Source organism: Eutrigla gurnardus, assembly GCF_963514095.1.
Source record: "Eutrigla gurnardus genome assembly, chromosome: 7".
Classification (NCBI taxonomy): Eukaryota; Metazoa; Chordata; class Actinopteri; order Perciformes; family Triglidae; genus Eutrigla; species Eutrigla gurnardus.
The window spans coordinates 27,942,584-27,960,091 of NC_139921.1; the positions used below are offsets into that span (position 1 = coordinate 27,942,584).

The window sequence follows — 17,508 nt, forward strand, 5'->3', positions numbered from 1 at the left end:
CTTTGTAATAGCTGCCCTAAAGCAAAAAAAAAACACAGTGAACTCTATCAAGTTTCAAAACATAATATCTCCTTTGAAATCTTCCAATGAAGCTATATTTTGTTTTGTATTGAGCAACTTTAAATCCAAACATTTGCCAACTGGAATCAGTCACTGTCATGCAACAAAGCAACGACGTTGGATTTGCTTCCATATATGCACACATAGAAATCACAGACAGGATATTTTAAACCTTTTTTGATTCTGTAACTGTGTTCTGAAAGCACTACTGTTGAAATGCAGCATGGTGGATGTATTTGAAAGTGATTTGTATAAACTTCCTGTCTTCGAGCTTTATCTTCTGTCATGATCTGTGTGATTAGTGCGTTTGGGAGGGAAGGCGGCGCGGCGAGTCGACAAGAAGCCACATGCAGAACCAGCGGAAGATGCTGGGTGTGAGTGGGACGGGACGGGTGGGATGCATAAAAAACAAAGCCCACTTTTCATTAGTCAGGCTCTCACTTTTAGTATTATTATCACATTCTGTTCTGCCTGAAGAATTTCAGTCTGGTGATGTTTTTTTCAGAAATGTTACTGGATTGGCAACTATATTTCAGCACTTGTAACTTAAATAATAATCCCATATTGATTTCAGCTTTAATACCAACAAATACTTATTTTATAAAGAACTAAATGTCTAAAAAAAAATATGCAATTTTATATTGTTTTTTGGTCGCACTGTAATTTAATTGTCAATATCTCAAATTAGGTAATTTCTCTCACTTTTATTAGTATTATTATTATTTCAAACGTCTTTCTTTGTGAGGTTGTGATTTTGTAATTTGTCATGCAGCTCAACCGAAACTAATGCAACGTGACAGCTGTGACGACGCTGCATGAATTATCGCTGCAACGTGCAATTCTCTTACCAACAACAAAAACACATGCTGACAAAAAAAAACCCCGACAAGGCTCCTTTCATTCCACACAAAACGGGGAAATCAAACTGATTATAATGTTTGAACCAGTCTTTCAGTTCACTCCTCCAAACACCTCTCCAGCAGCAGCAGCAGCTTCAGGGATGCGGCGCCTGCTTCCCCACTCTGCTTCCTCTGGAGAGCCTCTTTGTTTTTCACCGTGGATTCGAACCCTCCTCTCTGCTGACTCGGCCGACAGGAGACGTGGCGTTTAGGGGACGCGGGTGTGAGTTTCCCCTTAATTGTTTTCCTAACAGACAAAAACGAAGAGGGTGCGCCATCCTGATAATCACGCTGACCTTATTGCTAACCGGGGTTGTGATTGGCCTGAAGCACACCTGCTTGACTAGACTGTAGTTTCTGGAGTAAGCTACTGTACCGGCTGTAACGCACCCTTTTCATGCTGTTTATTTAGACGGTAGAGAATCCCTCGTACCATGTACCGGCACCTGCAGTGAGTATAGGATATCCTGGAAACTCAAAACAAGGCCCCCTTTTGCAACTGCAGATGTTTGTTAAAAGGACTACGTTTTTACCTCCCCCTCCTCTCTTCCTTGCTGTCTCTGTTTCTTAGCTTACAAAACAAGACATCGGGGTCAGACGTCAGGCCTCGTCTCTAAAGCCTCGGGGTCGTCGGGAGGAGATTCCTTCTGTTTCTTTTGACAGGTGATTACTGAGGAGTTTTTCTTTTTTGGTGAAAGCCGCCGCACAATAGTAACTACTTTTTCCTCTTTTCTTTTCAGAGGTCTCACCCTCTGGATGGGAATTATTTCTGTCCCTCCCGGTCTGCTGGAATTCAGAGGAAATACCAGCCAATAGGTAACACACACACACACACCTGACACCTGTGCAACATTCCCGACAGCTCAGTCTCTATCAGTGGCTCCCAACCTAAAAGAGAAGGGTGTCACATTTTTTGCCATTTATTTTCATCCTAACTCTAATATTCGTTTTTTTGGATTTCGAGATATAGTTTTAGCACTAGTTAACGGCACAGAACATGGAACATCCTTCTGTGGTTGAACTGTGAACCACTTCAATCTGTAGGTTTCACACCGATCTGCACATGCACGGCTGCAGAGGAGGAACTAATGAACCAAACCTGCAGCTGGAATGGCTGCTTGGTATGAAAAACACGCAGACTGGTTCGGCACGATTGTACAAAGTGAAACCTTGATGACAATAAATAAAAACCGTGACATTTCTCATCAGGTTTTTTTATTTTTATTTCTAAAATTTGTGTACATATTCTGCTTGAAAAGTACTCGTATATGTTTTTTTTATACACAAAGCTGCAGACATTCAACAAATGGTCACCCGTCGGCCCTGCGCTGACAAATGTGGCACAAAGCTGGGAAGTGGCTTTTTATTGTGTGGCACAACTCGCCCCGAACACCATGGGTCTCTGCAGCTTCTTCCCCCCCTCCTCCCGGAGTCACGCACAGCTGGTCATGAATCCCCCCCCCTTCTGTGCTGAATCTCCATCAGGACAGCAAAGTGCTGGAATGGGTGTCGGGTCACCAGTGGGAAAATAAAAACCAGGCTGCAAATTTGGATCTTCTTCTTGGAGGTGTGTTTGATTACTCGTCTTGTTCCTCTGGCCGGTCACCAGCTTTTTTCTCTGTGCGATGGTACACAGGTGGCAGGTAGGCTGAGCAATGAGGTGTTAATGACTTAAGCAGGTGGTTAAAAACAGCTTTAATGAAACAAATAGCCTCTTTCAAAAACAACCTTTTTATATGTGACTTATGTACAATATTTAAAAAAAAACAAAAACAAGACTATGATAGAGGTTGACGTTGTTTCTCCTCACCTTTGGTCATCACACACACCAAAGATGATTAATGGATGCATCTCTCCTCATCCACAGAAATTCAGGGCGTCATCATAATGAGGTGTTTCTTCGCAGCGTAGCACCTCGACGAGGAGATATACGGTGATCACACATTTTCAGTCCTTCCTCTAATATGTCTAGTTATACTCAATAATATTACATAATAAATAGTGTTGGTCCTCTGTCGCGTCTAGAAGGGGACGCGGGGTTTTTTAGGGGGCAGCGATGTTTTTTTAGTCCTCCGAGGTCACGTCTATGTCCTCGGAGCTGGGCTGCTTGGTGGCCATGCGCCATCTGTTGATGTGGTGGTTTCCCTTCTTCTTCTGCTGGCTGTCTGGTCCCTCCTCCTCCAGCTTCTGTCGCTTGTACTTAGTCCGCCTGTTCTGGAACCACACCTTCACCTGGAGACAAATAATCACGCTGAGCGACGATGGTGATGGTGCGTTTAGATATAAAACGATATGCGATGGAGCTTTCTCAAGGGTTGACTTGTCAGACACCGGTGTGACTGTAGTTCTAGAGTGTTGGTGTTACATAACAAGTTATAAAATGTCAAATTGCACCAAAAAAAAAATTTTCTTCAAATGCAACGATCCGAAACCGAAAGATATTCACTTTACATTATGGAAAATCTTCACATTTTAGGAGGTGCAACAAAGGAAATGTCAGGCATTTTTGCTTGAAAAATGACTATTTATCCTTCGATTTTTTTTTATTCAGCTAATGGGTTAATTGGAGATCTGATTTTCTTACTATGTCAAATTAAAATTTAAGTGACAGGAACGCAGTGCATGGAGTGCTTCTTGGGTGTTGCAGAAAAGTGTATCCCTCAGGTGCTCTTCAGTTGGGGAGATCCATAAAGGGTGGGTTGCAGACAGAAAACCGAGGCACTCGTGAGGGTACGAAAAAATAAAATTTAAGTGACTTGCACAATCCATGCCAAATTGTTTCTTTTTTATTCTGTTTAAAAATGCAGGCTTTAGTGGTCATCTTTACTTTCTACTATTACATTAAAACTCAATATGACCAACTTATTAATCCACCAGATGCCAAAAGAATGCTTTTCTCTTCCTCACTGATCTGCCATTCTTTTAAAAAGTCCCTCCTGTGTCATGCCAGCATCCCTTTTGAAAAATGCTCTTTTGAGCTCGTTTCACAGGCTAAATAGCTTCTTGACTGGGATGACCTTGCAATGTGAGCTTGGCTGACTATACGTAAGGTATATGGGGCCAGGATGCATTTTTTAAATATCAACACCAGCAGCACTCATGTTGGCTTCCTCCTCTTATCATGTCTGAACTCTTACGAGGCGTCAGGCTAATTCTACATATTAAACATATTTAAACGTCCACAATGCTGCATTTTAAATTTATTTTTCGAAAGCAGAGGCAGCGCAGAAGTCTTGTAAGAACAGAACTAAAACGCCACGGAAAAAGGTGTGGCAGCTTTGACATTAGCATTGTTTTTTCTCCCAGGTTGCTTCCATTCCTCTCCCTGCCGAGGGTGAGATACATGTTTCTACTCCATAAAAGCTCACTCTTAAGAAATCAAGACCAAATATAAATCAAATGTGTTAATTAATATTCAGTTCACTGTCATAATTTGCATAATGCAATTGGTGCTTAATTGCAGAGCTCTTATTGACTGACACAAAACTTCCAAGCAGCATTTAACCATTTCGCTGACTCGAGGGAAACTCTCTTTACATTGCCTATTAGTCCTAATTGATACCTGGATAATGTGGACTCATTAAACATAGGCATCAATAATATTTACACTCCTTATCCCATAGCATGTATGAATTAACCACCTTTAAGGAGATGCTTTAACTGACTAAGCTGCAGCCGGGTCTCCTGTGTCTGGTAGTATGGAATCATTTGCACAGATTTGGACTAAAATGTACGATACAATAGACAAAGCAAGATGATTTCACACGATTCATTTATAATTTCCACCGTCATTCACATTGCAGTGAACTCTCACATTTTGCAACGACATTTAGATGATTCCTTATTTGCAAATAACAACTAACATCTATTTAAATCCTGTTTTACACCTAAAACCGTAGTGAAAAAAAGAATTACTTAATTTGAAATTATGATAATTGTTATTAGACTAAAGTTATGGTTTAAGAGTATCAGGAGTCAATTCCATGTTGCATCTAAATGGAGAATAATGTAACTCTTAGGGAATAATTCTGCTTTTTTTTCGTTTTTTGTTGATATATTTATCCCCTAAACTAAATCTGAAACAAAAGTTGAATTAACTATATTATAACTATATTATATTTACCACATTCAAATACACTGCACCTGTTGTTCTCTTGCGCTCCAGAAAAAAACATAAATTAGGCTGAACTGGAAACATGTCTACCCTTTTGGTTTTAGTGTGCTAAATTACTTGTTTAATTGCATAATTTAATTATCGCGATATTTGACGGCAGCGAGAACGCTGATAGTTCGTTTCGGGAGTGTAACGGGACAATGTTGCCATAGAAATAAGAGCTCTGAACTAAAGAAAAGAGTAAAAAACAAATGAGATCATTTCTGTGATTTAAGGGTCAACTGTTTGTTTTTTAAAACAATTTGTAGGCGAGAATTCACCGCGTTTCACAGACGAACTACAACAAACAAGCTAGTAGCCGTGTAGCTACGGCGGCTAGCTGTTAGCATTAGCTCACCTGCGTTTCAGATAGACTCAAGCTGTTTGCTAGCTGCTTCCTCTCGGCGCCGACGACGTAGTGGTTCTTCTCGAAGGCTCGCTCCAGGCGGAGGAGCTGCGACGGGGAGAAGGCCGTCCGGATGCGCTTGGGTTTCCTGGCGAAAGGACCGTGGAGGAGCAGGCTGTCCTGGGACACCTCGTTACCTGACACCGGGGTCAAAGGGAACCACAGGGCCGTCAGTCGGGCCCGGCAGAGGTACCGGGGCTATCACACTTCTGTGTGTGTGTGTGTGTGTGTGTGTGTGTGTGTGTGTGTGTGTGTGTGTGTGTGTGTGTGTGTGTGTGTGTGTGTGTGTGTGTGTGTGTGTGTGTGTGTGTGTTAATAGTCACTTTACTGCAAAGTGCCACCAAATGATGCTCTCGTCCTCATAATGGAAAGCTATGGTCAAGCAAAACGAATCTATTTATAAATATATTATTATTATTATTATTATTATTATTATTATTATTATTATGTCTAGTAGGTCCTGCAGTTGTAGTCGTATTATAATGATAATAATGCCAAAAAGCCATTTTCCAGAAATCAAATATTTGCTGCTAAATAGCCTATTAGAAAAAAATGTCTCCCAAATTCCTAATTAAATAACTAATAATAATAACTTGTTTATTGTTTGACAAAGCGTGTTTCAATCAAAAGTATATTTTTCTGCTGCTTTTAATGTCTTTTATTCTCCTGTAAAATCATGGCATCTTTTGCGCATATTAACTCGTTTGAGTTAAAGCTCTGTACAAGAAAAAAAATACATAAAATAAAAAAAATACTTGGACTCATTCAAAAGAGCTTAGTCAAATTACCCCAACATAAAAGTCCCTCTTTAGAGAAAATGGACATCGGGTTACTTATTAATTTTATTCTACTAATAAATTAGAATTTACTAAAAATGTAAGATAACGTGTGATTATTATTATTATTATTTAAATTGAATTGTGGTAAATTGACTAGACTACTTTTTTTTTTTTGTCAGGAAGGTCAATAAATTATCCGAAAATGATTTTATCTCTACTTTTTATTTGTAATATTTTCATTATATTATTTTAACTTTTTGTGTTTATCCATTTAGCCCTGGTCGTTATAGGGATTTTTTTTTACAAATTAGTCTCTATAAGTAATTACATCAAACTGCTATTAGGTTGTTGTTTTTTTTCATAAATTATGCTCTGTCCAAAACATTAGACTGACAGAGTATAAACATGCAATAACAGGTCATAATAGAGATGCATTTATTGCGCTGAGGTTAAATGCAGCTAGTACCCGGGGAGGATCTTTTATTTCTATCCCCATTCTATTTCAATTATTACCCCGGATGTTTATCAATTTGTCTCTACAGCCTGGCTGTCGTGCTAGATTTCATCTTTTTTTTAGAATGAATTGAGCCTATAACCCGGAGCGAGGCTTTCTCGTATTGAAAGAATAATAAAATCCGAGCTTATCTCCTCCTGGCTGCGGGTTTGTGGGCGAGTAGCTGCAGGGCGAACGAGAGTGGAAATATGAGAGCATGCTGCTGCAAAGTCGGTGGCCTTGTTCGTGTATCTGTGGCTCAAATGTTGACAGCCAAGTACACAAGTATCTGTCATCTCCATTAAAATAACCTCTCTGAAGAAGCACATAATAGCCTCTTGGAAATTATGCATATTATAGTTTATCAAGCATCCTACGTGTGGAATTACCTGTTTGCGTAAATGTTTATTCTGGCATAAATTGCACATATCAAAGCCTGGTGTTTTAAGTGAAATATAAATGTGTGTGTTTTGCGTCACCGCCACTCCGCCGACCTTGAAATCTGTGTCCGAAGAAGCGGTTCCGTAGCACCCAGGGGTAGAAGTTGAGCGGGTCTCGGTGTTGCGTCCCGAAGAAGTGCGGATGCTGTAGGTGGTGGGAGCTTCCGAGCTGGTGGGGGGCCACGGTGAGGGAGGGGTGGTTCTCCGGGAACACCAGGTCCGGGCTCTGGTAGAGGGTCCTGGCCTGGGGAGGCTGGTAACCGTTCATTAAGGCATCCGTCCCCGGGTTGGAGTAACTCAAAGCCGTCGGACGGATGGGGTCCTCGGCGATTAGAGGGCTCTCCTTGGCGACCAGGGACTCGATGGTGAAGCAGCGTTTTCCTCCGGACGAAAACATCATCTCTCGTGGAAGTGCACGAAGTTAGGTGATCTAGTCTTTGTATTTCTTTCCTTTTAAATTCCTCCGCGTTGCTGAAAAGACACCTTACCTCTCAGAGAGTCACCATGGCCCAGAGATGCTGCTACAAAACTCAACAGCGCTGCAAATCTCTGCCCTCATCCATGAAGTCTGCGCGCACTCGGAGGCTTTCTGCGCACTAGTGCGCGCCGAGAAAAGCGCCTCCAACCTTCATCGTGGGTTGACGCCGCGCAGGGAGAGCGCTGATTGGACCGCAGCACCTGCCAGTAGGTCTCTTCAAGTGGCTGCTGAGTAGATCACACAAGACCTGGCAGCTTGGTTACGGGGAGGAACGCGCCGGGAAAACATGTGTGCCCCAATTAATGGCTCATTGTGCGCCTTAATGTCGTGTTGTTGTTGTTGTTTCTTGAGGGGGTTCCACTTGTTTCAGGACTCAATCACCTATGAACTATATTTATAAACTAATAATTAAATTTAGGTGGAAACTAGTTCACCCGTCTCACAGTGAAGTGCTTCACGTAGTTGTTATAATAACATTTAGATGTATTTGAACCCTCGTGTTGGAATTATAAGCGTTTTCTACCTGAGGGGCTAAATGAAGGTTATTTTACGCGTCACTCGGTTGCCCTTATTTCACAGGTCTAATTGACGCGTTATTTTCACGTCACGTTTGTGTTCAGGAGAATGTGCGCAATCGTTTATCAAAAAGCATAATTTGTATCTATATTATTATTTTAAACGCGTCATTTTATTTCTTATTGCCTTCATTATTTTCGAACTTAACGCTCTCTGTTTAAATTAAAGAAGGACAAATACATAATAATTATAATAATAAACGAATACGTTTTTGCTATAAATGAGGATTATTATTATTATCGTTGTATTATTGCTATTATTAATAATATTATGCCTTTATTTTTTCTTTTATTCACTAAATTGCCCGGCTACATTATTTCAAATGATATTTAAAGTAAGGTTACGCTTATGTAATGTCAGTGACGAAATTCCTTCAGGCTTTTCAAATGACATTAATTTATAATATGTATGAAAAGATAAAAGTATGAGATCATACATGGCTTATTGAGTTGAGCTTCAGTTGTTTTTGCGTTCAAACATCTTTCTAAATAAACAATGCCGCTGTTGGATTTCCACCTTTGAGTAAAGGACGCTCGGTTCTCCACATGAGAAGACTTTAGCAGCGCGACGTCCTGCAGGAGAAAGCAGCCTGTAATTGAGCTTCCACGGCGCACTAACCAAGTTAATAATTGTCCTCTTAATGCGCTCGTTGGCGTCTGGGTTGCATTAGAAAATCATTACCGATGGAAATGATGAGGTAAAACAAGTCGTTGATTAGGCGTTTAGAGCTAAAGGCTCCTAAAGACGCGGCTGTGGGTTCTTGGAACGACTCGGCGTCCCCAAAAAAGACCTTATAATTTAATTTTCCTTGTCTGTGATTCAAAAGATAATCTATATTGAGAGACCTGCATTCCTCGATACAGTTTCACTGGAAGTGTTTCCCCATTCCTTGCGTGACTCAGAGGAGCCGCCGTTGGATAAAACCGGGCCCAGAAATCCTCTCAATCCGATCGCAAAGGATCGTTTAAGTCGATTGTGATCGATGCCGAATTGAAGTTGGTGTTTCTTGCAGTTCTGCTGAGCTATTTTGCGCTTCTGGATGCAAAACAATCGTTTTGAGAATATGAGGTCACGTTATAAATCATTCGATGACCATCGAATCACGTTGTGATGTCACGTTTTAGCTGGAAATTAAATGGCGACGTGTCTCAGGTCACAGGATTTTATATATTAAACCGGCTTTTTTACCCAGAGTGCAGCAGGAGCAACTTGCGGGCTGACCGAGCCGGTTGGGTTTAATGGTGAAACCTTGTGCGCCTTTACGCACTGACCCTGATCGCTGCTGGTTAATAGATGTCCAAATCGCTCTGCATTAACAACAACAAAGCAGAGCAAGTCTACCTTTGTTCCGCAGGCTCTTTAAGGGGTTCTTCTCGCTCCGGAGGAGAGTCACCGAGAGTCTGATCTGGAGATTGGAAACTGGGCAGCGCGTTAATCTTCAGTGGGAACGGCTTTTATTGCTTTACTGTAAAATTCCTCCACAGTAGTTTAATGTTCACGCGATATTATAGCAACTGTAATCTTCATGAAATATCCTCACCACGTTAACAGATTAGACAGCAGCTATCACGTCACACATTGGCCAATCTAGTCAACTAAAAGAGAGAATAGTTAGCCGGAAGTTTGAGATTATAAGAGCTCACATTCCTTTTTAACATCAGTGACACTATTTATTTAATAAACTTAAATAAAAAAATGTTGTGAATCCACCCAAACAGTTGTGTATTTTCTCATATCCACACGGGATGAATAGTGTTATTATTGAGGGAGAAAGCCATTTACATTTTTATTTATTTATTTACCCAACAAGTGTCATTTGAAAGCTTAATGTGAAAATAAATACATTTCTGGGTTGATCACTAGCATGTAAAACTGTTCAATTTAACCCCAAAGGTGTGAATCTGTAAATTATAACAATTAGATTAAATAAAATAACAATTAGATTACCTTTATTTCACCATGATGCTCCGTATTCAGGGACATAAAGGAGATTTCTGATGACTTTTATTTCTAACAATTTATGGAAAACATTGTTAAAATGGCTTTGACCTGAGCTCAACACCAACATATTTAGCCTTCAAGCATCTATAAAGTTTCCTCTAATTATTATTATTATTAATAATAATAAGAGAAAGTAATACACATTTTCCACACCATTGTCTAAAAATGTGAGTCTACTAGTTAATTGTCCGTTTCAAATGTCCAGAGAGACAAAGAGAAAGAGACCACAATGAAGGTCCGGCGAGGCCAGTCCATAGATTTCTATATTACGAACTGCCGTTTTGAGTTAAGTGCTGCCCCCTTGTGGCCGAAACAAGCTCAACGTCTCTACTGATAATTCATGATTGACAAAAAATAGTTTTGACCATCCTGAACTTTATCAAAGTATTAAATCTGTGTCACCAAACGTATGTTTATAATAATGTTTGGAAATGTGTTTCATCTCTTGGTTTAGGACAAACACTATAATTCAGTTCAGACTTTAATATTAAAGGCCTGTAGCTACATAAACCTTTACATTCAGAGAAACACGTAGAGAACCAAGACCAATCCAATTCAAGGTGGTGGTGTTCTTTTTACAGACCAATGCTGCCATCTAGCGTTCAAATGAGGTCAAAGCACTTTTATAGGATTAAAGATTCTCTCGAGGTCAGCTGGAGACTTTGACCTCAGAAGGGTTGTTAGTTTACTTCCAGCTCCCAGAGGTTAATCTCCCAGCTGTGTCAGTGGCACGTGAGGAAGATGACCCCGAGTGGACTCACAAAACATGATCACCTAATGTAAAAGGGAGCGTGGGAACTTCACAAACTAAACCAAAACAGTCCAAATACTTAATATACAATATAAGTATATAGTCACTATCGTTGGGCATGATAGATAGTGGTTTTAGAGGAGTTCTTAGAGCACAATGTATTGATAAACACACAAGAAGCAGTTGGGAATTAAATACTGATACAGAACCAAATTAAGCCACCAGGGTAAATAATCAATAAAATAACACCAGTACAAAGAAAAGGAAGACTTCAATAAAGCAAATGTGTTTTAATTAATGTACCTCTAACATCTCCCCTTGTTTTATTTTGCCAGATAGCTGAAATATTTAGAGAAGAATAATCTTTTAAATGGTTATTTAATTCTACACATCCCTTTATAATATGATAGCCTCCTTAATTGTTTGAGTTTTATTAGCGGGCTCATATCGTGGCGCTCTCCCTCCCTCCTGGATGAAACCCACCAGAGACCAGCTGACACTCGCGGTTTCCCCCTCTCACCTCCCGCGTTCATTAATAAACTAATTGGCCGTTTTGTTTCGCATTAGCGGTGTGTGCTCAGCTAATCTGTCCCACTTAAATAGTTGGAAAATTTCACATCATTATAACGAGATGGGAAAAGTAGCACGTCGCTGCGTTTGTGCCACCTGCACGAGAAGTGCGGTCGTTTAGCCACCTGTATGTCCCCGCTCCTCCACCGGCTTCCCATCCTCGGCAAACAAACGCCCCCACTTTCAACACGGCCTGGAAGAAACACCGCATCTACCTGTATCTGTTTAGTTTGATTTACTCTGCGTTTGGCTTCTAAAAGTCGAACCCGTCGAAACGAAACGTGAGTGAAAATCGTGTAAAATGCACATTTTAAAGCGACTACAGCCAAAGGAGAAACCGTTTCATACAGTTGGAACAGTTTGGTGACGATATAAGAAGATATTATATGGTTGAAACATCACAAACGTAGGCCTACTTTAAAAAGACGATTTATGTGCCAGAATTTATTATGAGATTAAATCATTTGATACGTCATTGAATTTGATTGGTTACACCAGCAAAGTTTTTTTTCCCCGTGCTATAACATTGGAGAGAAATCTGATCCAGATTTGTCCATTTAATCGATGTGTTTTTGTGCGTAAAAGACGCGCCTTGGATCCATTACGCGCTGTGCGTAAAGCAGCGGATTCCGGGTTCCTTCTTGTCTACGTCGCCTCTAACCGGCTTTACGGTTTCCCTCCGTCGCTGGACGCGATGCAAACGGGAACTTGTGTTTCCTGGGAGAAAAAAAGCCCAAGTGTGTTCTCCACCCACGCCGAGGACGAGCTCCTCTGGTCGGTGCCCGTGTCAGAAGTCATTGTGCGGCCCTTTCACGACGACACAAAGGGCAGCTTCTACTTCAAACGCTTGTAATGAAAGCTAATGACTATTAGATGGAGTAGAAGGGCCTGGTCTTTGCAAATAAAATGCAAAGGGAGATCTTTTTTTTTTTTTTTTTTTTTACGATCGCCTGTCCTAAAACGCACGTTATTCAAATGAAGTGCACTCTCCTATTGGAGCTGGAGGTTATTGCTCTCCATGAGAACTTTCACACCTTCTCGCAGGAGCTGCGTTGCTTCTGAGGACCAGCTGGGGAGATAAATCCACTCCAGACCACAGTTTGACAATGTTATTGCAGGTTATGGTCTTTATGTGACTTATCTTTCTTTATTTTATCGATTCGACCTCTATTTTAAAAGGATGGTCTCTTGAGATCAGGGAAACAATATTGAAGATTCTTTGGCTGCAACTAAACTATTTTCTATTGAATTTTATAAGCGGACACACATCAGAGAGTTTTGTTTGACCAACAGTTCTAATCTAAATTGTATTTAAATAACTATAAGTCAAATAAAAGCTGGAAATCCTCACATTTGAGAGGCTGAAACCAGCGTTTTTTCTTATATTTTCTCTTAGAGGTCTGATGAAGAACTATGAGCTCGAAACGTTACTAATTTGATGTGCTAATAAATCTGCACATAAGGGAGCTGATGTGTGCGGTCTCCTCTTCTTGCTTCTCTTAGAGAAATTATTAATTGAATTATTATTATTTGCTTCCGCCTGCAAACACACAATATATTCTATGAAAGACAACGTGGAAGAAGATAATTCTCACGAAGACGACAAAGGAATAAGAGCAACAAGTCGAGAGGCGAATGAAGACGTAACAGTTGCCTTTCATGAGGAGCTTCTCTCCAGACCCCGTTGGCGTGTTTCCAGCCGTTAAGGTGCCCTGTGCTAATTGGAAGGATGAGCCCGCTGACCCTCGCCCCTCCCCGGGACTCTCCAGGTTTTCCCAGGCCTCTGACTGCTTCTTTGTTTGCCTCCAATGGGATTACGTTGTGGAGATTGGAGGCGAAGGGAGAGGGGGGGGGGGCTCTGATTCTCGGCTGATCACATCAGAAACGGCTCTCCGGGGTTTTTACACAAATTCTGCTCCTTCAGCGGCGCTCCAGCCAGGAGAGAGCAGGCGGGGGGCCGTCGGACAAGAGAAAGAGATCAGCTCTCACCGTTTATTAAACTTCCCTCTTTGATACTCTTCTCCCTCTTTCAGCACCTCTATTTGTGGCGTGCTGGCCCAATAATGTATCGACCATATAGCTGCATTATCTGATTTTGGTTTCACGTTTCTTTTTTCTTCTTTGATTGGGTGGATTTGTTGAGCGTCCAGTTGGTCAGGGAAGCATTGGGAAAAGGAAAGGAAATAAATGCATAAAAAAACTAAAAACGGGTAGATTGAGCTGTTCTCTGTTCCTCTATAATACTACATTTTGTCTAATTTAAATGGATCCAATGTGCTTAACTCTGTCATGGATGCTATAATGTCTTACAAAGGCGAGAGAACAGAACAAATATGACATTTCTTAGCCACATGTGAAAAAGTAGTTCTTAAGATACAGTTCTTAAGTGGTAGAAAAATATATTCCACACTAAATATATGTATTATATAGTTTTTTTCTCAATTAATTTAAAGATTGCTGCATGAGACCTGGAAATGTAATTGTTTTTGCACTTCCAGTTCCCTTGTTTTGTTAATAGGCACTAATAGATACTTTGGTTAGATGTCTGAAATAATACAAGCTGAAGACATTTTAGTATTTTGTTCTACGGCATAAAATGTGTCAAATACTTGTGATTTATGAAGCTTTTACGCATCTTTAAAAACAGCTAACCAGCCTTTACAGCCTCGTTGTTTACAGCCTGACTTCAGCAGAAGTTGTGTTCATTTTTCAAGATGATCCTGCTGGGATCCAACGTGTACGTATTGTAAATGTGCAAACATCCCATTGCCTTTCCCATTAGCAGAGATTGAAATCTACATATCACTCATTTTCTTTCTGAAAAGTAGTTTAAAGGAAGCTAAAGGTCCGTGGCGATAGATTCATCAACACCAAATAATGAACGTAACAACCTGAAACAGATGTCAGGATTAAAGAGAACGCTCGGCGTTCCCATCAGACGTCTCTGTTTAATTTGACGGAGTTATCCACAGGACTGGACTTTCAGCTTCACCGCCCCAATTAGCTGCTCTGATGGACTCATTTGCCACATCCCAATCCTTTCTCCACGCCGTCTTCCCTCCCGCTTTATCCCTCATGTCTGCCAGGCAGGCAGCGGCGGACAGCGGGAGTCCCCTTTCCACCTGGATGGAAAGACGCGGACTTTCAGCAGAGCGGAGACGGGACACCTGCCGGGGGGGGCGGGTGGGCATGCGGGAGCCTCCCGGCTATTGAGAAGCAGTGAGAACAGGCGTATTGACCGTTTAAACAGATTAAACATTGAGACCCTGGCTCTCCAGCCCCCGAGACAGACTGACCCCTACCACCCCGGGTTACAGATATCCACAGATAATCCCTGAGCGGGTTATTTATTTGCTTAGCTTAAATCGGAGGGGAACCCGAGTCTGGCCCTGACTTCAACTCGGATCAAACCTGGGGAGGAAGTGTCTCGCAGGGTGAGATGAGAGGAGCAATAAGGGGATCTGTTGGGGTATATTAAGAGAGGAGACAGGTTCTCCAGCCCTTCAGATAAATCAGTTTATGATACTGTGGTGCAGATTAATTAACCTGTGAGTTTCTAAGCAGGCAAACGCTCAGTTATTTATTTATTTAAGTCATTTAAATGAGGGTCTGAGCATTTTGTGCTTTGATAACGAAACCGTTTTAACAAATCTGCTTTGAGATGGAGTCAGTTATGAGTCTGACAAGTCCTGAAAAGTCCCTGAAAACCTGCTTTGAGATCCCCTCATTTCAACGTTTCTCTGAAATTAAATGCACTAAATCAGGGGAAACGAGCTGCAGTCAAAGAACTTTACAGTATGTATCATTTTATCAGAGTTTAATGCTCAAAATCGGAGCTAAACTAATCTGCTTTGTCAGGACTGTGTGTGTGATCAGATGTTATTTGAAGGTAGTGAAAACCAATCCCGGTTTCGGTTGCTTTCAAACACCTGTAGTCGCTCACAGGAAGTGACATATAGAGAGCGAGCTAGTCCTCTCTGGGGCGGAGCTTTCATCCAGACGGTCCCGTCCCATGCATAACTAACAGTGCTCTTTTCCTAAACCTATAACTAAGTGGTTTTGTTGCCTTGACCTTACTGGTCAACAAAGACGGAAGTTTATTTTGAAAAGACAGCATAAAAGAAGCAGAAACGTGTGTGACGTCCATAACATCCAAATGTGACATTAAAGGTCTCATGGAGCCTCCGGAGCAAGTGTTGGTATTTGTTTGGAGGGAGAATGTATCGGCTAAAACAAGACTGTCTTCAGATCCTGATTGGTGCATATAAGTGTATGATGTCACGTTTTACCAACTGAGCTCCGCCCACATGAAACCAGGAACAGAGAGAGAAACCCAGAAATCTCAAACTGTCTAACTTTTGTAGAATATGTATGCAAGCATGGAAAACTTCCTCTTGGAAGAAGCTGATTGTGAAATTTGAACTTAGGAGCCTTTAAACTTTTCTAGGATTTCTGATTCTCTCGCAGCACAAAATGTCACCTTTAACCCCTGAAGCCTTTTCTAACTCTGGCCTGAAGAAGAAGGAATGAACAGGACAACGCTGCTGTTAATGTCATAAAAATATATTTCTGAATGTCATTCAAATGTACAAAATACATGAACAGGTGAAGTGAACGTATCAAAGAGCAAGGACATTTAAATATATAGCTATACATCTATTAAATATTGGAGACACAGGCCTCCTTCCCTCGCCGGTTTATGTACAGAACAGTCTTTTTGTCTCAGAGAGTCCGGTGGTGTTTGGTTAACAGTGGTCAACGGAGTCATCGGACACATCGATGTCCACGTCCAGGTCGGAGAACTCCTCGTCCTCGTCCCCTTCGTCCCCGTGGCCTTGAGACCCGGGACTCTTGGGCGGAGCAGCGAGGCCCAGCTTGGCCAGCTTGGCCTGCTGCTGCTCCAGACTCTGTTTGCGCCACTTGATGCGTCGGTTCTGGAACCAGACTTTCACCTGGAGAAGAACAAGTATGCATGTTAGGAATATAGAAGAAAGAAGCTGTGTTGTGTTCGTCACCTTTCAAAGCCCTAAAATCCGACTTCCAGGAGATCTTTTTCTCACCTGAGCTTCTGTGAGCTGCAGAGCCGAGGCCAGGAGGAACCGCTCGGATCCCACCATGTACTGCTGCCGCGCGAACTCCTTCTCCAGCCGGGAGAGCTGCTCGCTGGTGAAGCTGGTGCGCAGCCGTTTGGACTTCCCACCTTTGCTCTTGAACGAGTGCAGCCCTGCGGTCACTTTGGACATGGACGCTGCAAAGGAGACATGACACGTTTAGTTACACCGTGACGTCACTGTTTGACGTTTAGACGTCGCTGTGATTCTGTCAGTTAAGAGTGAATCTTGTTTTTTCTTACCTTGTGCGTAATACGCTCCACGACACGATGACTGGTAGGAGAAAGGCGGGCAGCAGTAGACGGAGTATCCGGGTTGTGTGTGCAGCGCGGAGTGCAACACGTTGGGGGAGTAGACGTAAGGTGCCGCTGCCATCGGTAAGCCCCCGTGTCCGGTGAGAGGCAGAACCGGTGGATATTTCTCCGCGCACCGAGTTGGACTCGCCCGGCAGCTGGTCGCCTCCTCCGGCTTGGCGAGCAAAGCGTCGATGGTGAAGGATTTCCCACTGGGCGGCTTCGTTGCAGCCGCGCACTGGCTCCCCTGATACTGCGGGTACAGCGGTGCCGGTGCGTAATTACGCACGGCGTATCCATAAACTCCCACGGGTCTGTTCGGCACCTGCATTCTGCCAGATGGGGTTTTAAAGCTGAAAAATAAGATCTCGAAGGGTCTTTGCAGGGGGAAAAAACAAGTTGTCGCTCCAAGTGCAGCAGGAAAGTGAATGCTGCTCCTCGCGGAGGCTCTGCTTTATAGTCCGGCCGGACACGGAGGTGTCAACAGCCCCCCCGCCG

At 42.1% G+C, this 17,508-nt stretch overlaps 2 protein-coding genes and 1 long non-coding RNA gene across 3 annotated transcripts; 1 reads left to right on the forward strand and 2 right to left on the reverse strand.

Annotated features, from left to right (window-relative positions):
• Nucleotides 1-697: 697 nt before the first annotated feature.
• On the forward strand, nt 698-2,083 carry LOC311016024. Its single transcript, XR_014597434.1, has 3 exons — nt 698-1,410; nt 1,531-1,622; nt 1,700-2,083. It is a non-coding gene; the product is annotated as an uncharacterized lncRNA (long non-coding RNA).
• A 122-nt stretch (nt 2,084-2,205) lies between these two features.
• emx1 (empty spiracles homeobox 1) lies at nt 2,206-7,841 on the reverse strand. Its single transcript, XM_084012963.1, has 3 exons — nt 7,285-7,841; nt 5,471-5,655; nt 2,206-3,191 (listed from the first exon to the last, which is right to left on the reverse strand). The coding sequence occupies exons 1-3, from the start codon at nt 7,628-7,630 to the stop codon at nt 3,024-3,026; spliced, it is 699 nt and encodes a 232-aa protein (XP_083869089.1). The 5' UTR covers nt 7,631-7,841; the 3' UTR covers nt 2,206-3,023.
• Nucleotides 7,842-16,351: 8,510 nt separating this feature from the next.
• noto (notochord homeobox) lies at nt 16,352-17,341 on the reverse strand (the record flags this gene model as incomplete). Its single annotated transcript, XM_084013446.1, has 3 exons — nt 16,352-16,558; nt 16,667-16,854; nt 16,960-17,341. The coding sequence occupies 3 exons, from the start codon at nt 17,339-17,341 to the stop codon at nt 16,352-16,354; spliced, it is 777 nt and encodes a 258-aa protein (XP_083869572.1).
• Between the last annotated feature and the right edge of the window lie 167 nt (nt 17,342-17,508).